This window comes from Chionomys nivalis, chromosome 6 (genome assembly GCF_950005125.1).
Source record: "Chionomys nivalis chromosome 6, mChiNiv1.1, whole genome shotgun sequence".
In the NCBI taxonomy this organism is placed as follows: Eukaryota; Metazoa; Chordata; class Mammalia; order Rodentia; family Cricetidae; genus Chionomys; species Chionomys nivalis.
In genome coordinates this window covers 4,864,113-4,886,057 of record NC_080091.1, presented here as the reverse complement: position 1 = coordinate 4,886,057, position 21,945 = coordinate 4,864,113, and the positions used below count along the sequence as shown (strand labels likewise).

At 55.3% G+C, this 21,945-nt stretch overlaps 1 protein-coding gene and 1 long non-coding RNA gene across 3 annotated transcripts; one reads left to right on the top strand and one right to left on the bottom strand.

Annotated features, from left to right (window-relative positions):
* Nucleotides 1-7,907: 7,907 nt before the first annotated feature.
* Nucleotides 7,908-9,072, top strand: LOC130876562 (uncharacterized). Its single transcript, XR_009057287.1, has 3 exons — nt 7,908-8,029; nt 8,411-8,512; nt 8,873-9,072. It is a non-coding gene; the product is annotated as an uncharacterized LOC130876562 (long non-coding RNA).
* Nucleotides 9,073-11,952: 2,880 nt separating this feature from the next.
* Nucleotides 11,953-20,970, bottom strand: Plk5 (polo like kinase 5 (inactive)). Of its 2 annotated transcripts, none has more exons than XM_057773100.1 (15): nt 20,766-20,970; nt 18,794-18,901; nt 18,516-18,632; nt 18,009-18,138; nt 17,829-17,916; nt 17,655-17,750; nt 16,881-17,079; nt 16,671-16,797; nt 16,450-16,526; nt 15,920-15,989; nt 15,584-15,661; nt 14,644-14,800; nt 13,453-13,582; nt 13,265-13,375; nt 11,953-12,532 (listed from the first exon to the last, which is right to left on the bottom strand). In XM_057773100.1, the coding sequence occupies exons 1-15, from the start codon at nt 20,871-20,873 to the stop codon at nt 12,338-12,340; spliced, it is 1,791 nt and encodes a 596-aa protein (XP_057629083.1). In that variant the 5' UTR covers nt 20,874-20,970; the 3' UTR covers nt 11,953-12,337. The 2 variants fall into 2 exon arrangements, with proteins under 2 accessions (XP_057629083.1, XP_057629082.1); XM_057773099.1 differs by lacking the exon at nt 20,766-20,970 and adding an exon at nt 19,022-19,402.
* Between the last annotated feature and the right edge of the window lie 975 nt (nt 20,971-21,945).

Below are 21,945 nucleotides of genomic sequence, written 5' to 3'. Positions count from 1 at the left end.
GGCCACACAGAGAAACCCCGTCTCAAAAATTAAAAGAATCTAGAGGCCATCCTGGCTCAGGATCGGGGAGATTGGCGTCTGTTGTGCCCCTGGCCACTCAGGAGGCTGAGGCTGGATGTGGATTGGAGCTGTGCCTAGGTAGAGCGCTTGCCCAGGCTGACCGGCTTGCCCAGGCTGGCCGGTGCAGGCCTGTCATCCCAGCACTCAGGAGGCTGAGGCTGGAGCATTAGGAGCCACAGTGAGAGTCAGATGACACCGGAGGCCACAGGGTTGGGGATGCACCCAAGGGCACAGACCTCGGCCTTTGAGATAGCAGAATCAGTCTGTTCTTCCCTGGTGTTTCAGTGACTCCCCTGAGGCTCTCTGTCCCCACAGCCCAGAAAACACCAAAGGCCATGAGGGGGCAGCTGCAGGGTTACCCAGGGGCACAGGACCTGGTTAAACTGCAGAGGGGGTGCATGGGGAGGGAGAGCGGGTAGCCAAATCGCCACCGTTTGGAAAGTGACCTGCAAGAGGCCTAGGGTAAGAAACAGGAGAGGGCACAGGGGCAGCCGACGACCCGTGGCACACCACTTCAGGAGTCTGGGTGTTGGGTGGATCTAGCACTAATCCGACCTTCTTTTCACTTAAATTTAAAGACTGACTTATTTTAAGCACATGGATGTGTGGCTCATAGTGATCGTGGTGGGGGTGCCATGGCATTCCTGCGGAGGTCAGAGGTCACGTACCTGCTGAGCCAGCACATTAGTCTGCTATATTTCTTTGCTTTCTTTTTTATTCATTTCATTATTTATTTATTTATATTTATTTATTTATTTATTTTGGTTTTTCGAGACAGGGTTTCTCTGTGGTTTTGAAGCCTGTCCTGGAACTAGGTCTTGTAGACCAGGCTGGTCTCAAACTCACAGAAATCTGCCTGCCTCTGCCTCCCGAGTGCTGGGATTAAAGGCGTGCGCCACCACCGCCTGGCTTATTCATTTCTTTTTTTTTTTTTCATTTTTTTTCATTTCTTTTTTTTAAATATTTATTTATTATGTATACAATATTCTGTCTGTGTGTATGTCTGCAGGCCAGAAGAGGGCACCAGACCCCATTAGAGATGGTTGTGAGCCACCATGTGGTTGCTGGGAATTGAACTCAGGACCTTTGGAAGAGCAGGCAATGCTCTTAACCACTGAGCCATCTCTCCAGCCCCCCCCCGCCCCCCGTCACGTTTCCACAAAGCCTTTCTGTGTATGAGTGCATGAAAACCACTGTGTGCTTGCGGAGATCACAGCTCAGCTGCCGTCTTCACCGTCAGTCTTGTTTGCTGCTCCCAGGAAGTCTCCTGTCTTCACTGCTGTCCCAATGTCAGATTCTGAGATTACGCTCCTGCATCCAGCTTCATGTGGGTTCGAGCTGCGTGGCAGCCTGGCTCTCCCTAAGGTCCCCGGCCTCCTGAGTGTTCCTCCGCTGACGCTGCACACACGGGTCATCTGGGGAAACAGCCCAGTAGTTAGAGCACTGGCCGCTCTTGTGGAGGACCAGGGTTCAACCCCCAGCACCATCTGTAATTATAGTTCCAGGGCATCGGACACCCTGTTCTGATCTCAGTGGGCACTGGGCATTCATGTGAACAAAACCACACACATTAAATAAAATAAATAAATCTTAACCCCAACACTTGGGAAGCAAGTGACTCTCTGTGCATTCCAGGTTAATTGGGGTGATACAGTGACACCCTAAAAACAAACGAGCCAGGGAAAGACTCGGTGGGTTAGGACACTCGATGCCAAATCCAAGGACTGGCGTTGGATAACCAGGACCCACGTGGGAGGAGGGAAACCGCTCCTACAGATTTGTCCTCTGTTCCACAGGTGTCTCACCCCACACACACATAAGCAAAACCAATAACTTAAAACAGTAACAACTTCAGAAAAGTATCCAGTCTTAGGACCCAAGGACATGTCACCTAACAGAGGCAAGGACACACTGCACGGGAGCATCCTTGATCACAAGGGAACAGGAGCCCCCACATGGAATTGTTCTCAGTGGGCCGGGCAGTGGTGGCGCACGCCTTTAATCACAGCACTCGGGAGGCAGAGGCAGGCGGATCTCTGTGAGATCAAAGCCAGCCTGGGCTACAAGAGCTAGTTCCAGGACAGCTAGGACTGTTACACAGGGAAACCCTGTCTCGAATTGCTCTCAGTGGCTAAGGTGTAATAAAGCCGGTAAACCACCCTGGTCAGTTACAGGATCCAGCCAGTCTCTGCACCCAGACACTCGAGAGGTGGAGGATCAGGAGTTCAGGTCCAGCCTGGGCTACATCATTGGCAGGATGACTTGGGTTCCATGAGACCCAGTCTTGTGACATGGGGACATTGGGGATGAGAATATTTGAATTTCTCTCCCCGCACCAAATCTCAGCCAACAAATCCTTTATTTCTTCTTTATTGTTTTCTTTCTTCCTTTTGGAACGGGGGTTCCTCAGTGTAGCCCTGGTTGTCCTGGAACTAGCTCTGTAGACCAGGCTGGCCTCCAACTCACAGAGATCCTCCTGCCTCTGCCCCCTGAGCGCTGGGATTACAGGCGTGTGCCACCACTGCCTGGCTATTTTCATTTCTTCTTCATCTCTAGATATATTTGAAATTTGATCTAGTAATATCGTTTCCTGGTGGAAGCTCCCAAATGTCATGCAATATCCTTAAACCCACTAAGGCTGCTGTGTCCACTAGGGCTCAAATGTAGTGGGGGAAGCCTTTTACTCGCTCAGTATACTAATTTCACGATGAATGGTGGAGAAAGACAAATATTTCTCCTGGCCTGTGAGGTGGCTGAGTTCAGTCCCCAGGACACAACCGATTTGTGACCGCCCCACGGGCTCCTGCGCGTGCACATACACACAGAAACTTATTTATGAATTCTGTGTTTAAAAGCTCACCGCCCAGGGGCCAGCCTGGTGTAAGAGCAAGTTTTAGGACAACCAGGGCTACACAGAGAAACCCTGTCCCTGGACCAGGCCGCTGTCTTCTTTCGCCCTTGTGTGGCTAGAGCCGCACTTAACACCCTGTCCGCAACCACTGATTGCACTTCCAGAACCTGCCGCGAGGTGGCGGCGTCGCCGCGCTGCTCCCACCAAGCAGCCAGGTCCCCAGGGGTTCTCTTGCTTCAGACTCTGACAGTGGTAGCCAGAATGGGGTTTTAAAACTTTAATTAAAGCCGGGCGGTGGTGGCGCACATCTTTAATCCCAGCACTCGGGAGGCAGAGGCAGGTGAATCCCTGTGAGTTCAAGGCAGCTTGTTCTACAAGAGCTAGTTCCACGACAGCGAGGGCTGTTACATAGGGAAACACTGTCTCAAAAAACAAACAATAAAAGGAAACTTTAATTAATTTTTTTTTCTTTAGGTAGCATCTCACTATGTAGGTCTGGTTGTCCTGGAACTCTCAGTGTAGAACAGGTTGTCCTTGAACTCACAGGCATCCACCTGCCCCTGCTTCAGAGTGTTGGGATTTAAAATATGTGCCACACCGGGTACTGGTGGTGCACACCTTTAATCCCAGCACCCGGGAGGCAGAGGCAGGCGGATCTCTGTGAGTTCGAGACCAGCCTGGTCTACAAGAGCTAGTTCCAGGACAGGCTCCAAAACCACAGAGAAACCCTGTCTCGAAGAAAAAAAAAGAAAGAACAAAGAAACAAAACAAAAAAAAGAGGTGTGTGCCACTACGTCTGATTTCAGTGTAGATTTCAGTAGGAACGCCTGTGGTTCTGTGTGCTGGATTCCAGACGAAAGGCCCTCGGGAAGCTGAGCAGGAGGATCTTTGGCAATTCCAGACCAGCTTCTGCTACTTGATCTAAAAAACAAACACGTAAAAGATGGTCCGTCTTGACGGCTCTGGGGGCAGTTGGCAGGTTCCCAGAACCGTTCGACATGATAGGAGAAAGTTGCCCTTCCCCTCCATGCACCGCGGGGCACCGACCTCAAAACAGCAGTAAAATTAATGATTAAAATTAATTAATAAAAAAATTAAAAAAATATTTTTTTAAAGATTTACTTATTTATTATGTATTCAGTGTTCCTCTGCATGTTTGCCTACACATCAGAAGAGGACACCAGATCTCATTACAGATGGTTGTGAGCCACCGTGTGTGTGTGTGTGTGTGTGTGTGTGTGTGTGTGTGTGTGCTGGGAATTGAACTCAGGACCTCTGGAAGAGCAGCCAGTGCTCTTAACCACTGAGCCATCTCTCCAGCCCCTTAATGAATATTTTTAATTGTCAAAGGGCCAGGGCTGGAGCTCAGCAGGAGGGCACGTGCCTAGCGGGCACAAAGAAAGCCTTGGTCCCACCCCAACTGTGTGTGGGGACACAGGATGTCCTTTCTTACCGGAGGGATTCTGAGAATCATCAACCTCAATTTACAGAGGCACCGAATCCACCCTCTGTCACCCACAGCCACTAGATGTCTGTAAAACTCTGTGTGTGTGTGTGTGTGTGTGTGTGTGTGTGTGTGTGTGTGAGTGAGTGTGTAGACAAGGTTTCTCTGTGTATCCCTAGATGTCCTGGAACTCAGGTTGTAGACCAGGCTGACAGAGATCCACCTGCCTCTGCCTCCTGCCTGCTGGGATCAAAGGTGTGCGTCACACCCGGCAAAACTGTCAGTTTTTAAATCTCCCACAGCAAAGACTCAGCTTGCCTTGGCCATTTACAGTTTTATAAATTTACTTTGATTTTACATGTATGAGTGCTGTCCACACATGTATTCCGTGCTTCCGGGCGTTACATGCATGCACTACCCGCAGGGCCAGAAGGAGGCATCAGCTCCTCCAGCAGGAACTGGATTTACAGCTGTGAGCTAGCTGTGTGGGTGCTGGGACTTGAACCTGGGTCCTCTGAGCCAACTCACCATGCCCCCTGGGCACTTCGTCTATGTGCAGGTCTGCCCCCCACAGTCCCCAGTCTGTCATTTACACAGAAGGGGTGTTCTTGACCCATGGATTTGATTTTTGAGCTAACTGGGTTGGGTACCATAAACACTATTTCAGGTTACCCTGGGACCTATGGGGTGCTGAGCAGGAAGAACTCTGGTCCTCCACTCTGTGCCAAGCGATCCCTCAGCCACACAGGATCTCCGGGGGCGCCATGACCCCCCCAAGTCATGCCTCTGCACCCCATGGTCTGTGGGTGCTGTCTATGTGAAAACCCTATACTGAGTGAGGTGACAAGGGAATGGTTGGGGCCACCCGGGAAACAGCTCGCTGGCTTTGGGGTCTAATGTGGTCAGAGGGAGAGGGGGCGCTTATGCCATGGTGCATGGAGGTCAGAGGGCAACTCGTGGGTGCGGAGTCTCGCCTCCTACCGTGTGACAGGGAGAGTGACTTCATATCCTCAACCTTGGCGGGAACGCTTGTCCCCACCCAGTATTATTTTGTTTTCAATAATTAATACAGAGTCTCTTGCCCCTGAGCTAAGGAACGCCCGTCTGGGGAATCCTGGGCCTACCCGGGGTTGAGCAGTGTCTTTGAGTTGTGGCAGATCTGCCGTCCCCAAAGCATTCTTAGGAGTGGGGAACCCCTCTACCTGGGCCACTGGGCTTCCAGGGGCTGTTTGTCCCTTCATTTCTTGTTTCTTTCTTTCTTTTTTTTTCCCATCGAGACAGGGCCTCCCGGCTGTTATGGAATTCAGTCTGTAGACCAGGCTGGCCTTGAACTCAGAGAGATCCACCTGCCTGTTTCCCAGTGCTGGGATTGAAGGCGTGCGCCACCACCTCCCGGGTGTTTCTTTTAAAGATTTACTTATTTTATGTGTGTGGCTGCCTTGCCCACATGCATGCCTGGTGCCTGTGGAGGCCGGAGGGGCTGTTGTGAGCCTCCGTGTGGGTGCTAGGAATGAAACCCAGGTCTTCTTGCAGAACAGCCTTTGCTCTTCACGCCTCCTGAGTGACCTCTGCGTGTGCTGCTAGGAGAACAAGCTACATGGGTGTCCTGCAGCCTAGGTGCCGAGACTCACCCTGGACTCCAACTGTCTGGGCCCCAGGGCAAAGGAGGCACCTTCTGAAGCCCAGTCTGGCCTTGAACTCACAACCTAGGCCAGAATGACCCTGTGTTCCTGATTCTTCGGCCTCCACTTTGAGTGTGGGGATGGTAGCTTAAGCTATGGCATGCCCCAAGGCCTCCACCCTCAGTTCCCTTGCCCAAGCCCGGACCTAGTGATCCTCCTGACTCAGCGGGCTGAGTGCTGCTGTGGCAGGTGTGCACCACCACACACTTAGCTTGGTCTCACTGACTCACTGAGGCAGCGTCTCGGGATACAGACCTGTGGGTCCCCTGACTGATCTTAAACTTGTGACAGTCACTTCTCAAGCACCGCAGGCATGTGCTACCAGGCCCCAGTGGCGGGTGACTGGAGCAGCGAATCACCAGGTGAAACCAGTTTGAGTCAAAATGTCCCTTAGTACCCCTGTGTCCTCCCACACACATACCAGGTTCCACCCTGCTAGATAGAAAATTCAATTCTGGTTTATTCTAAGCAGACCAAGATAGATTTATGTCCTCTTTGAGACTCCGTGATACGAAGGGGAGGGGAGATGGACCCGTATAGATTACCTGCAGAAAGACATAACCCTGCCAGCTGTGAGTCATGCCTCCGCCCCGCCCTTCACTGGGGATTCTAGGCGGGGCTGCGCCCTGACCACGCCCCTAGCCCCTCACTGGGGATTCTAGACAGAACTCTTCCCTGACCACACCCCCAGCCCCTCCTCACCGGGGATTCTAGGCGGGGCTCTACCCTGACCACGCCCCCAGCCCCCATCACTGAGGGATTCTAGGCGGGGCTGCACCCTGACCACGCCCCAACCCTTCACTGGTGGGATTCTAGGCGGGGCTGCACCCTGACCACGCCCCCAGCCCCTTACTGGGTCTTCTAGGCGGGGCTCCACACTGACCACGCCCCCGGCCCTCACTGGGGGGATTCTAGGCGGGGCTCCACCCTGACCACAGATTCCTTTGCTTTCTGAGAGAAGGAGTCTAGGCTATCCAGGCCGGCCTCCTGTCTCTGCTTTTCTAGTACTAGGATGACTGGTCTGTGCCAAGCGTCCCAAATTCACCCCCATTTTCTCTACAGTTTACATAATGAGGAATCCCAGCGTTTAGGGATTTCACACAGCCACTGGCACTCACGGTTGCCATGGCAGCTTCCACCTGCAGCTGCAGGCCCCTTCCTTGCTCCTGATTGGAGGCGTCACGTGTTTGAAAGCACCAATGAGGTGGTCCAGGGTCACCTGTTGCTCCCAGATTAGAAGAAGGGAGACCTGAGTGTTGGAAACAACAATCTGGTTCTTCACGTTAAGTAGGCTCAGGATTTTCTTCAGACACACAAATATAAGCAGTGTTAGGTGAGACTTAATGAAAGTTTTATTTGTTTTTCAATTTTTTGATTTGTTTGTTTGTTTTTTCGAGACAGGGTTTCTCTGTGGTTTTGGAGCCTGTCCTGGAACTAGCTCTGTGGACCAGGCTGGCCTCGAACTCACAGAGATCCCCCTATCTCTGCCTCCCTACTGCTGGACTAAAGAAGGTCAATTTTTTGTTTTGTTTTTGAGAGACAGAGTCACATTTTGTCTCCTAGGCTGGTCGAACACTCAGCAATTCTCCTGCCTCGGGTTGGCGTTCCAGGCATTCGTTTTCAGGTCCAGTTTAACAGCGCCGCTTTGTCTTTTCTTCTGCCGCTCTCATTCTCGGTTGCTCATTATTTATTATTGCTGTGTGCCTCCGTGTGAGTGTGGCGGGTGGAAGACAACTCGTGGGCGGTTTCTCTCTATCACGTGTGTCTCAAACTCAGGGCCTCAGTCTCCCCTTACTCACTGAACCATCTTGCCAGCCTAGAGTTTTTTTTTTTAATTGTTTTTGTTTGTTTGTTTGTGTTTTTGAGACAGAGTCTTAAGCAGCCCAGACCAGTCTGGAACTCTGCACATGGTTGGGTATGACCTTGAGCTTCTGATCTTCCCACTCCCACCTCGCCAATGCTGGGACTACAGGCAAGCGTCAGAGCACCTGGGTCAGTAATTTTGTTTCTTGGTCTCCCTGCTAACCCCTCCAACGAAAATTCCAGAGTTTCAGTGGGCGGCAGAGTGGGCAAGAGTCCATTTGTTGAAGTTCTTTCTGCCTAGAAACAAATCGTCCTGGGAGGTTAGGAATTGATGTATTCTGTAGTTAGTTTATTTTTAATAAATCACCATTGTGGGCTCGGGACGTGGGAGATTCTCACAGATCGCTACTGAGCAGACGCCCACGGGCAGATGGAATAGGCACGTTAGGTAGGTCATTTAGCAAGACAGTCCCTCGGGGAAGCTCACCCTGTTCTGTCCTGTTGTTACCCCGAGACAAGCATTCTGGGTAGACACAAAAGTCTCCAAGTCACCCTAAGCTTGACCTACAGCCACAAAGTCAGATGCGATGGCTCCTCGCTCAGCTCAGCCCTTGGGAACAGTGCTCTGAGTTTACATCCAGGACTGTGGTACTAGGTGAAACCTTCAAAGAGGTAGAGGCTGCGGGCGTGGCTGGGGTGGAGGGGTGGGGTTACAGGCGTGGCTGGGGTAAAGGGGTGGGACTGCAGGCGTGGCTGGGGTGGAGGGTGGGGCTGCAGGCGTGGCTGTGTGGAGGGGTAGGGTTGCAGGTGTGGCTGGGGTGGAGGGGTGGGGCTGCAGGCATGGCTGGGGTGGAGGGGTGGGGGCTGCAGGCATGGCTGGGGTAAAGGGGTGGGACTGCAGGCGTGGCTGGGGTGAGGAGTGGTTTCTGCTAGTCCTGGGGACCTGGGCTCCCTAGCCAGGACCCACCTAGTGGCTCACAGCTCCTGTGAATCCAGCTCCAGGGCAGCGGCGCCCCTTCCTGGCCTTTGCAGGTACTGCACGCTTATAGCGTACATTCTCACACATAAACAGAAGAATGAAAAGAAATGGATTCGGGCGGGCATGGTGGTGCACATTTTTAATCCCAGCATGCGGAACACAGAGCCAGGAGGATCTCTGCGAGTTCAAGCCAGCCTGGTCTACAGAGGAAGTTCCAGGACTAGAGAGAGAGAGAGACAGAGACAGAGATACAGAGTTGGAGGGAGAGACTGGGAGAGGAGAGAGGGAGGGAGGATGGACGGAGGGAGAGACAATAGTTTTAACTGAGGGTATGATGTCAGTTCCACTCTGTTTACCACCTAGTCCACTTCAGGAGGGTGTGGAGGGTAAGGTCATGTGGTCTAGCCTGGCCAATGAGCTCTACACTGGGGCCTTGGTAGTGGGCACACAAAAACAGAAGGCGTGGGGGCTGGAGAGATGGCTCAGAGGTTAAGAGCTCTGGCTGTTCTTCCAGAGGTCCTGAGTTCAATTCCCAGCAACCACATGGTGGCTCACAACCATCTGTACTGAGATCTGGCGCCCTGCTCTGACATGCGGGCATACATCGAGGCAGAACGTTGTATACATAATAAATAAATAAATTTAAAAAAAAAAAAACAGAAGGCATGGTTTTTATTCTCCTAGGCACTGAACTGTTGGGCTTCCTCTCTCCCTCGCTCTCCCCGCTCTCCTTCTGAGATAGAATCTCGTGTAGCCCAGACTGTCCTAGCTCCTGAAGCTGACCTTGGACTCCTGATCCTCCTGCCTCCACCTCCAAGGCACCGAGATGGCAGGGATGGCAGAGGTGTGGCCCCAGCTGACAAAGGAACCCAGGGGCCTCCACAGGGCGAGGCGAGAGATCTTATTGTTTTTTTGGTTTTAGCCTTTTCTAGACAAGGTTTCTATGTGTAGCCCTGGCTGTCCTGGAATGCCCTCTGTAGACCAGGTTGGCCTTGAACTCACAGAGATCCCCCTGCCTCAGCCTCCTGAGTGCTGGGATGAAAAGCATGTGCCACCACTGCCTGTGTTTATCCTTATTTTATGGGCGTAAGTGTATCACCTGCATGTATATCTGTGCAGTGTCAGCCAATCAGGGGTCCTAAACCTTAGAAATCCCTCACCCTAACTGAGCTTGGGGCCCTCAGATCACATCCATGTGTTGGAAACAGAGAGTTCGAATTTGAGTAAAGGCTCTTTGCTTTTACATATGGGCTTGGTCCCTTTGTTGGTTTTTGGAGGCTCTGTAGATCTGGGCATAACAGTAAGTGCTGGCTTGAAAGATGGGGCGACAGTGTGGTGGTTCGAAAGAAAGCGGGTACCAAACTGACAGGCACTATTAGGAGGAAGTGTGTCACTGTGGAGGCGAGCTTTGAAGTCTCATGTATGTTCAAGACAATCCAGTGAGACAGCCTACTTCCGTTGCTTTCCCATCAAGATGTCTACCTGCATGCCGCCATGCCCCACTATTGATGATAATGGACCGAACCCTTGAAACTGTAAGCGAGGCATCCCAATTAAAGGTTTTTCTTGCCGGACGGTGGTGGCGCATGCCTTTAATCCCAGCACTCGGGAGGCAGAGGCAGGCGGATCTCTGTGAGTTCGAGGCCAGCCTGGTCTAGAAGAGCTAGTTCCAGCACAGGAACCAAAAACTACGGAGAAACCCTGTCTCAAAAATCAAAAAAAAAAAAAAAATAAGTAAATAAAAAAAGGTTTTCCTTTATAAGAGTTGCCATGGCCATTGCGTTTCTTCACAGCAATAGGAGCCTTAACTAAGACAGGCAGGGACACACACACACACACACACACACCCCACACACGGGAAGAGAGAGAGAGAGACAGGCATACAGAGAGAGAATCCTTGCCTTTGTTTCCAGTCCTTTCCAACAGCGAATGATTCCAGCTCATCCGCACACCGAGGACCATGTGGTCCTGAGCAGGACCGAGGCTCTGAGCACTGCATGGAGGGACCTCCCGGACACTGTGCTTAGTGAGAGGACCAGAGGCAGTAGCCCGCACAGTGTGGGACCCCATGATGGGAAATGATGAGTTGGTGGGGACCATGGGTGCTGGGGTAGAGGAGGAGGAAGCTGGCAGCCGTGTCTACAGAGCTGTGCAGCAGAATCGTCATCGTCAGCCAACGGCAGACTGTAGCTCACCAGCAGAACACCTCCCTGGCTCCACTTTCTGCTTTTTACTGCTCCTCTTCCACACTTCCTTTCTCTCCGTCCCCAGGCCTCCGACAACCCCACCCTGCTCCATGCAGATCCCTTTCCCCCTCCAATCTATGCCAAGGAAGGCATGTGGTCACATGACCTTCATATCCAGAGCACCCACCACCTTTGCTTGATGAGGCCACCTGTCTCTGCTCCCCAAGTGCTGGGATTAAAGGCGTGTGCCAGCACCTCGCGGCTGGCCCATCCGCTCTCTACTCAATCTAACCTGTTTCTCTTCATCTACATTTGCCTCAGGGCTTTTTACCTTTCATTCTGTGTCCCACTGTCCTGCTTACACCGTGTCTGTCTGTCTGACTGGCCCCTGGTGTCTCTTTTTTCTTCCTGAGCCTAAGTTCCTCCTCCTCCTACTTACTCTGCTTGCGTGGAAGTCCCGCCTATACCTCCTCCCGTGCTATTGGCTGCTCAGCTTTTTATTAGACCAATCAGGGGCCTTAGGCAGGCAAGGTGAAACAGCAACCCATCTTTACATAGTTAAACAAACACAACATATCTTTGCATAGTTAAGGAGAAAACATTTCTGCATCGTTCAACAAATATTCCACAAGTTCCAGGCCCGCCTGGGCTACAGGTCACTCTGATTTACAAACAACAACAGCAAAATGCTGGAGAGACGGCGGCTCAGTAGTTGAGGGCACTTGTTGCTCTGGCAGAGGAGCCAGATTTGAGTCTCAGCACCCACATGGTGACTCACAATGTTCTGTAATTCCAGTTCCAGAGGTGTGGTGTGGGGTCCTGACACCCTCTTCTGGTCTCTACAGACACTAGACGCTCGTGTGATGCCCAGAGGTGCATGCAAGAACATTCATGCACAGAACATAAATGAATCTAAAATAAACAAGCAAAAATAGATAGACTCCAACTTACAGAAACATTTTTTTAATGTTTTTATTTTAATTTTTAAAGAAAATCCATCATGGCCCAACAAAATTCTATCTTAGTTATACCATAAATCTTATTTTATTTTATTTTTGGTTTTTCAAGACAGGGTTTCTCTGTGGCTTTGGAGCCTGTCCTTTGTGCTCTTGTAGATCAGGCTGACCTCGAACTCACAGAGACCCACCTGCCTCTGCCTCCCGAGTGCTGGGATTAAAGGCATGCACCACCACCGCCCAGCTCATACCATAAATCAAAGACCCCAATGTGTCCACCCTCCATGGATGCCAACTGTAGAGCAGAAGCAGACAGAAGCAGATAGAGCCCAGGTCTCCAGCACCAACATGCAGAGGTTCAGTCAGACTTTCTGACTCATCTGACACTGTGGAGCAGGCGTAGCGCATGGCGCAGGTGCTGGTGGATGATGGGAGTGCAGCCATGACTCCGTAGGACGTCCAGTGAGTAGGAGCTGCCCGTACCCGGCCTTCCCAGCTCCCAGAGGGTGAGCAGAAAGCCTTCACCTTCCCCACTCAGTACCAGCTGTGTTTGGGACGTCCTGAGGCTGACCTGGGAGAGAGTGACATTAAGATCACGGTGACCAGAACCGACCATGCTGGCCTCGGTTCTGACCCTACGGACGAGCACAGACACTGGTAGAGGGTCTGCGCCTGTGAGAGCCAAGACCGGAGGCCCAGGGCTCCATGAAATCAACAGAAATGGTCTCAACTGGGGATCCCCATCCCACCCTTCAACCCGGTACCACACACCTTCCCTTCATTCTCTCTCCTTTCCTTTTAATTTACTATTTGTGTATATTTGCGCATGTGTTTGTCACGGCACACACGGAGCCGTCAGAGGACAACGTGCTGGAGTTGGCTCCGTCTGCCATGTGGGTCCTGGGGGCTGAACTCGGGCCATCAGGCTTGGAGGCGAGCACCTTCAGCAATGCGCCACTCGCCTACCCATCCCTTAGTCTCTTTCATTCAAAGTTTCTATGTAGCCAAGGATGACCGTGAACTCTCGAGTCTATTCATCACAACATCCCCTGTCTTCTGTCATTCATGCTTCCCTATGCCCAGAGCAGCCGCAGGTTCAGGCAGGGCCTCAGCAGGTCACTTGGCTCCATCCCACATCCTCTCTGGTTCTCTACCCCCTCGACTTCACTGTGCCCAGAGACCCAGGATTCCCTAGGGCAGGGAGGCTGCTGTCTGGCTCTGACTGGGCTGAGGACACGGGATGTGACCTCTGGATTCCATATTCTTTCGAGGTCACACAGTCCCTGGTATCCCGGTCACTTACCTGCACGGTCCCATTGCTAAACAACATAACCAGTGCCCAGGAATCGGCAATGAAATTCAGCAGAGAGAAGTCAGGTGAAGCGGGTGCCACAGCCATGGACACAGTCCCCTCCTGTGGGGACATGCTGGTCAGGGTCCTCCGGATGGACACCTCCCTCTCCTGTTCCTCCCCACACTCCAGGCTCTCACCTCCCTCAGACGCCTCTGCATATAGCAGTTAAAGAGCCGCAGGACAGCCAGCTTGGCACGCAGTGGGCTGGGGACATCCCTCAGGGCGAAGGTCCACAGAGTCCCTTGGTCAGGTTGGTAGGAGACATGGCTGGGGGCCAGGGACCTGATGAGTCTCTGTCCTGATGACCCATGCTTCGGGGGGGGGGGGTTCCTCCCTCGTAGCTGTACCTCATTGCTACCCAAGCATCACTGTGTTGCATATAACTCTGGCTGGTGGTCAGTCAGGGCACTGGCCACCCCAGGAGCACCTCTCATAGGCCAACTACATCAGGTTCAGGCTCCTCATCTGTCTCCATAGAAACGGCCACTACCCTCCTGGCCAGCCCAGCGGCCTCCCTGACTGGCCGCCTCTCTCACTCCAAGAACACTATGGTAGAATACCAGTGCTTGGGAGGCGGGCTCAGTAGCAGAGGACACCCCCAAAGTTCTCGGTTCCATTCCCAATTAAAAGAACTAGAAATGAGTCAGGGGGCCACAGAGATGGTCAGCATGAGAACCCGAGTCGGGTTCCCAGCACCCAGGTAAGAGCCAGGTGGGGTGGCAGAGGCAGGAGGATCCCTGGGACTCACTGGCCAGCCAGCCTAGTGGAAATGAGAACCCTATGTCAGGAATAGGAGGAGGAGCCATTGAGGAGTGCAGGTGCAGGCCTCTGGCTTCTTCATGCACGCCAGATCAGGCCGGCACACCATCATGTTCTTGTCACACACAGTGTGAGTCGGTTCAGCCTGACGCGGTCTGACGTCAGCTCCTTTGTGTTCAGAGACGTTGTGTTTCCCTGCCTTAAGTAGCCCAGGCTGGCCTTGAACTTGCTCTGTAGCTGAGGGTGGCATTGAACTCCTGATCCCCCTGCCCCTACCTGAGGTGCTGGGATGACAGGCGTGGGTGGGCCTGTTCACACCCTGGTGGGGAGGGAACCCTGGGCCTTGTGCCTGCCTGGTGAGAGCTCTTGTCTACTGAGCCACCATCTGACTTCTCCAGGAACATGGCTTCCCCAGTGACCCCCCCTCTCCCACCTCAACTGGTTTTCGTCATGTGGTACAGAACAGGAAACCAACTCCGTCGTTTGTGACACCCCATAAACAGGTGATGAAAAAATCAAGAGAGGTGGGGTAGAACTGAGTCCCTGGGGATAGGAGTCCCAGCAATTACCCTCCTTGGGGGCGCAGGGCCATGTGGGAGCCATCCCGAAACAGCACGCCACTCCCCCCATCGGACAGTTGGTAGCCAAAGCCGTACTTGAGGGAATAATCCACCCACTTGGAAGCCCAGAGGACAGGCCGCTGCTCCCCTGGGGGTTCCTGGGCAGCTGAGCAGAAGGGGAGAAAAAAGAGCCAGGGTCAGGCACTGGGCTGGGAGGGGAAGGGTGAGGAGGGGCTGGGCTGGGGAGGGGTAGGATGAGGAGGGGCTGGGCTGGGAGGGGAAGGGTGAGGAGGGGCTGGGCTGGGAGGGTAAGATGAGGAGGGGTTGGGCTGGGAAGGGGCTAGGCTGGGAGGGGAAGGGTGAGGAGGGGCTGGGCTGGGAAGGGGCTGGGCTGGGAAGGGGCTGGGCTGGGAGGGTATGATGAGGAGGGGCTGGGCTGGGAAGGGGCTGGGCTGGGAGGGGCTGGGCTGGGAAGGGGCTGGGCTGGGAGGGGAAGGGTGAGGAGGGGCTGGGCTGGGAAGGGGCTGGGCTGGGAGGGTATGATGAGGAGGGGCTGGGCTGGGAAGGGGCTGGGCTGGGGAGGGGCTGGGCTGGGAGGGTAGGATGAGGAGGGGCTGGGCTGGGAAGGGGCTGGGCTGGGAGGGTAGGATGAGGAGGGGGCTGGGCTGGGAGGGGCGGGGCTGGGAAGGGGCTGGGCTGGGAGGGTAAGATGAGGAGGGGCTGGGCTGGGGAGGGGCGGGGCTGGGAAGGGGCTGGGCTGGGAGGGTAGGATGAGGAGGGGCTGGGCTGGGAGGGGCTGGGCTGGGGAGGGAGAGCTTGGGTGGGCTTTGCTGGGTTGTGTTGGGGTGGCTGTGGCTGCGGAGGGAGGTGAGCTAGGGTGAGGATGCTGTGGGCCTGGGCTAGGCCCTTCGAGGCCCCCTGAGCCTCCACTTTCTTCTGGCTGTCCTACCCACAGGTGCTGCATCCAGGCATAGGTGCATTTTCCTGGTTGCCGCCTCCACCTGAAGAGCCCAGCTCCCCTTTGGGTCTGTTAAGACAGAGTCACATAGGTGCCCAGACAGCAGTGAACATCCACCAAAGAGGGGGTCCCCTCCCCCTCCATCAGCCGGGTCCCACACCGGCCCTCCCGAAAGGTCTTATATCAAACCCTGACTATCCCAGGAATTTGTTAGGTTTTACAGGTGGACACACTGAGGCCAGCCGCGGCTGTGGTCCTCATCAGGACACAGAAGTCCCTATTCCGAGTCCTCGGCATCTGCCCCCGGCAAGGCTCTCTGCTGCTCACCTGCTAGGTTGGTCTGCAGGGTCCCGAGTGTGAGGAGGACTGGACTCTCAGCACAGAGAGGAGCCCTGTCCTGAGACAGCGGTGTTTGGAGAGAGCAGAGGTTAATGTACCTCCTATTCCTGAGGGAGCCCCCAGAGCCCAGCACCCCACTTTACACAGACAAAATTTGCCTGCTGCACAAACTCATGTAGCAAGCACTCAACAAATGCAGTGAAAACTGAAGTGAGCAGGGTCCTGTGGTCTCCAAACGTTAGGGTGAGGGACAGCTGGGCCTGGAGCTGTAGCAGCCCCAGTGAGGGGGCTGTGGGCGTGGTCAGGTTGGAGCCCCGCCTAGAATCCCCAGTGAGGGGCTGTGGGCGTGGTCACGGTGGAGCCCCGCCTAGAACCCCCAGTGAGGGGCGGAGGTGTGACTCAGAGCTGGCAGGGTTCAAGGTCTGGGGTCTCTAGAGTGGACGGATGCAAGTTGCTTCAGTCCAGGGCTTCAGGAAATTCTAGGCGTTCTTCCCCGTAACCCCCACTGAACTGCTCACCTCATTGCTGAACTCCACATGGTCAGGTTCCGTCCCTTCTTCTGCAGGGCCTGAAGGCTCTTTTGAGGTAAAGGGACCTGAGGGAAGCACAGGTTTGGAGAACAATGATTGACAATCGCTCCTGCCATCCTCCCCCACCTTGGTCATGCAGGTGGAAGGGAGACAGATACCAGGCCTGAGGCAGGTGAGAGGCTGTGACAGGCTAGGGGACAGCTACTCACAAGGTGACCGGCACTGGGTCAGCAGGAGCTGGCCCACTTTGCGGAACAATCTGCCCAGCGGTGGTGGGAAGGCAAAGCCGGGCGGGCTGTGGCAGGAATGTGGAGGCAGCCGCTCTGGAGTGAAGCCCTTGGGAGTCAGTGAGCTGGGGTCAGCCCTGGATCTAGACAGTCCCTGGTCCCCAGGGGCTCACCCGGGGGACACCCCCTCACCTGAGTAAAGAAATCGTCCTGGAGTACGTGGTCCAGGCTGGGCCGCTCAGCAGGGTCGGGTGCCAGGAGCCGCGCAATGAGGCTGCGGGCGCTGGGAGACAAGTGAGCGGGCTCGGGGTAGTGGCCTTCCCGGATACGTCGGTACATCTCCGACAGGGGCACCGCAGCGAAGGGGGGTGTGCCCGTCAGCACGGTGTACCTGTGCCGGGGCAGGCGGGCAGAAGTGAGTTCACACCTTTGTCTACACACCTGGCCACGCCCAGCCCACCCCAGACTCCGCTGCCCCGGCTCCATCCCTGCCCAAGACACAATCCACCTGGCTGCCTCCCACCTGTGCCACCTCCCCAGTGACCTGCGTCACCTCCCCAGGGCTGGCAACGACAAGTGTGCACTGCCATGCCTGGCTGTGTGGTCTGGGGATGGCATCTGGATTTCATGCGTGCTCACTTTTACCAACCGAACCCTAGCTGCAGCCACACTTGAATTTAATTGGCACCCAGGATGGGACAAGAAATCCAAGCCTGGACATTAAGGGCCAGGTGCTCACTGGGTGAAGAGGCATCATCTTTACTCTCAGCACTGGGAAAGCAGAGGCAGGGGGATCTCTGTGAGCTCAGAGCCAGTCTGGTCTACAGAGGGAGTGCCGGCTCTAGCTAACACGTGATCATCTGTTGTGTGCATACACACCCACCCCATGCTCGCTCTCCTTGCCCACGCCCGGTCTCCCCGGGGGCCCCCACCACCTCCCCCAGACCCGGTCAGCCTCCCTCTTACATGACGCAGCCCAGAGCCCAGATATCAGACTTGCAGGAGTGTCCGCTGCGGGACACCACTTCAGGAGCCTGGAAGTTTGGGGTTCCGCAGAGCACCCTGGGAGGGGAACCATGGGAGGTTCAGGAAGGCCGGCCAGGACTTCCTGGCCCCACTCAGGACCACCAAGACCTTTACCTGTGGCAGTGACCGGTGGGCCCCATCCGGGCAGCCAGCCCCAGGTCTCCGATCTTCACCTCCATGTTCTTGTTAAGGAAGAAGTTACCTGCGGGTGGGGGGAGCGCGGCATGGGAGCATTGTAGCCCCCAGCCCTTCACCACCCTCACAGCACCCCAAAAGTCCCTTCCTCGTGCTTACTGGGCTTCAGGTCCCTGTGCACGATGCGATGCTGGTGCAGGTAGCGCAGACCGCTGACCAGTCCCAGAAGGTAATAGCGCACCTCAGGCTCCGTCAGCGTCCTCCGCGCCTTCAGCACGTGAGCCAGGGTCTGCGGGCGGGCGGACCGGGCACTCAATAGATGGGCTGTGGACACTGTGCGCACACCCGGGCCCAGGGAAACCCCGCTCGGCCAGGGCGAGCACGGCTGAGCTGTGTGGGCCCAGGTGGGGACAGGGGACACTAGTGACTGGGCAGAGGGCAGGAAGCGGACATGGCGTGGGCACAGGGAGACACCGGTAGTTACGGGGACCTAGAGACACAGACAGGACAGACAACAGGCCTGTCTGGCTCTCAGTGGCCTGGCCCAGGCCTCACTCCAGTCACCCCCTCGAGCAACAGGGGCTCAACACAGCTCAACACCGCCTGGTTTAGCGAACCCAGAGCCAACACACGAAGCCCTGCCCCACCCACCAGGCCCACGGCTACCTGGCGGCTGCAGTACTCCAACACCATGTACACGTGGTCGCGGTCTGCGAAGTGTGCGTGGAAGGCCACGATGTTGCGATGGCGCAGACGGCTGTGCAGGGCGATCTCACGCTCCACCTGTGTCCCCACGAAGGTCCCTGATTGCGGTGCAGGCGACAGGCCCCAGGCCTGGCTCGCTCGCAAGGAGGGAAGCAGGGCAGCCCTGGGACAGGTTTTGGACAGGTGTGTGTGTGTGTGTGTGTGTGTGTGTGTGTGTGTGTGTGTGATGGCTGGCTCACCTTCCCGCGCAGGCGCAGCCGCCCCGCCCCGCCTCTTGGCACCACCTTGAGGGCGAACACCGCGCTGGTGGACATATCTGTGAGCTTGTAGCAGCGGCTGAAGGCTCCCTGCAGAGAACAGGAGACAAGATGCAGACAGTGGGCCACACCCGAGACACAGGCCTGCTACAGACTCACCCTCGGACACCCCACACCACAGTCCCCCCCAAAGAGATGAGACCCACGGACTTTGTCAAAGCAGGAGGCCCATGAGCTCTGCTGCACAGGACAGTGAGGGACCCATGAAACCCAGAAACACAGCACACACACACAGCACACACACAGCATACACACACACAGCATCCACATACACAGCATCCACACACACACAGCGTCCACACACACACACAGCACCCCCTCACAGCATCCACACACACACAACATCCACACACACAGCATCCACACACACACAGCATCCATACACACACAGCATACACACACAGCATCCATACACACACAGCATACACACACAGAATCCACACACACACAGCATCCACACACACAGCATACACACACAGCATCCACACACACAGCATCCACACACAGCATCCACACACATACAGCATCCACACACAGCATCCACACACACACACACACAGCATCCACACACAGCATCCACACACACACAGCATCCACACACACACACACAGCATCCACACACACACAGCATCCACACACACACAACATACACACACAGCATCCACACACACAGCATCCACACACACAGCATCCACACACACACAGCATCCACACACACACACAGCGTACACACACACACAGCATCCACACACACACACAGCATCCACACACACACAGCATCCACACACACACAGCATCCACACACACACAACATACACACACAGCATCCACACACACAGCATCCACACACACACAGCATCCACACACACACAACATACACACACACAGCATCCACACACACAGCATCCACACACACAGCGTACACACACACACAGCATACACACATGCACACAGCATCCACACACACACAGCATCCACACACATACACAGCATCCACACACACAGTATCCATACACACAGCATACACACACACAGCATACACACACACACAACATACACACACACAGCATCCACACACACAGCATACACACACACAGCATCCACACACACAGCATCCACACACACAGTATCCACAAACACACAGCATCCACACACACACACAGCATACACACATGCACACAGCATCCACACACACACACAGCATCCACACACACAGTATCCACACACACAGCATACACACCCAGTACTTCCACCTACAAACACAACGTCCTCCTACCGCCTTGACACACATCCACAAACAGAACTTCCACACACACCTACAAACAGCATACCCCCACTTGGATCATCCACACACAGCACCCATATACAAACCAGTTAGACACCCCCACAGCAGGTCCACACATGCACAGCACCCAGACTGACAACACCCAGACACACGCACACACATCACACACCCAGACAAACTATCTGGACACACAACACCCAGACTCAGAGCTCAACACCCTCCAGCGCCCTTGGCCACCAAGGGAGCAATCCCCAGTCGCAGCCAGGTAGACAAGTGGGTGCAGGGCACGGACCGCACGCGCTGCTCAGCACCCACCGCGGGGGGAAGTGACAGCCTTGCCATTGCATGTGGAGCACCAGTTGTGCACCCATAGGACACTCAGTGCCCGGCTAACGCGGGCGACGCGCACACGCCCCGCACAGGCCCGCAGACAGCGCGCCAAGTGCGGTTCCCACCTCGCCATCCGCCCTGCAGCCCGGACCCCAAACTCAGGGAACCCGAGGCGCCAATCATCGCGCGTTCATTCCCGCCCAGCCCTCGACCCTTCCAGCTCTCCCCCTTCCTGCGTTTTGAACTCGGGTGTGTGTGAGCGCGAGCGGGAACCCCCACCTTGCCGATCAGTTTCCCGCGCCGGTACACACGCCCCGAGCCCGGGTCGCGCAGGAAGGCGGCCACCAGCTGGCGGCTCCGCCGCCGCCGCTGTGACCGGGGCTCCATCTGCTGGGGTGGGCCTGGGCGCACAGCGGGCGTGGGGACTGCGCAACCCACTGCCGCCGGCAACACTGCTGCTCTGGGCCCGCCAGCTGCCGGAGCCGAGCGGGTCTTATTGGAGAGTGGGGGCGGGGCGGGGCGGGGCGGGGCGGGGCGGGGCGGGGCCCGGACGCCCAGCGGATCCTGCCAGCACCAGCAGGTGCTCTGGAGCAAACCCGGAGCCAGGCTCAGTTCCACCGCGCTCCCATCCCTGCGCCTCCTAGGACCTGTTGACAGCACTCGGTTCACCCATCGGGGAAACTGAGGCCCAGTGGACTCAGCTGGTTTATTTGCAGAGAAGCCCACCCCAGGAGTCTGTCTGGGGTGTATGGAAGACCTGAGGCTGGTGGACCAAGTGCATCTGGCTGGGTCCTCCCTACAAGAGAGAGCGGCCTGTGGGACTTCATCAACTTGGGCACTGGGAAGCCACAGCAGCATTCAGAGGGAGGGCAACCTAGAGAGGTTTGGTGACATAGGGACCAAAGACAAAAGGCTGGAAGGCTACGGGTACAAGTGAAACACCGTGGGGTGGGGTGCCACGGAAGAATGGCAACCAGGATGAGGGGCAGAAGGTGGGCACTGGCTGTGATAGCCGAGTGAGAATTGACCTTTAAGATGGAGGTGGAGGCTTAGATGCGGCTGATAGAAGAGATAGCAAGCTAGCCTGGAGACTCTTCAGAACCTCAGGCAACCCCTCTCCCGAGCCCACCCTCCCCTCCAACACCCCTCTCGTGCTGCAAGCAACCATTTCTGCACCCCAAGGATGTGGGTCCCTGGGCACCGCCACCATGTGCTGGCTGGGAGTCCCCTCAGTCCCAAAGCCAGGCAGGCACAGGGCAGGCTGTGAGCCCTGCCATCTGCCTCTAGTATTAATCCCTGAACGTTACATAACACAATAAATGGGGAGGGATTAGCTTGACTCCCAGCGGCTGGATTCAGGTTATGGAATTTTCCAGAGCCAGGATTTAGAATCTAGCCTGGCTCCCTGGCTCGTGCCACCGAGGGGGACAAGAAACATCCCTCGAGTGCTCATATCTAA

Bases quoted from the DNA above. Each gene is read 5' to 3' on its own strand.
- Plk5 (XM_057773099.1), bottom strand. From the start codon at position 19,381: ATGCTGTGTGTGGATGCTGTGTGTGTGGATGCTGTGTGTGTATGCTGT. The intron at 16,798-16,880 runs GTGAGGGGGTGT...CTGACTCCCAAG, and splicing joins AGGACGATTTCTTTACTCAG to GGCTTCACTCCAGAGCGGCT. The intron at 12,533-13,264 runs GTAAGTGACCGG...ACTCTCTCCCAG, and splicing joins TTAGCAATGGGACCGTGCAG to GTCAGCCTCAGGACGTCCCA.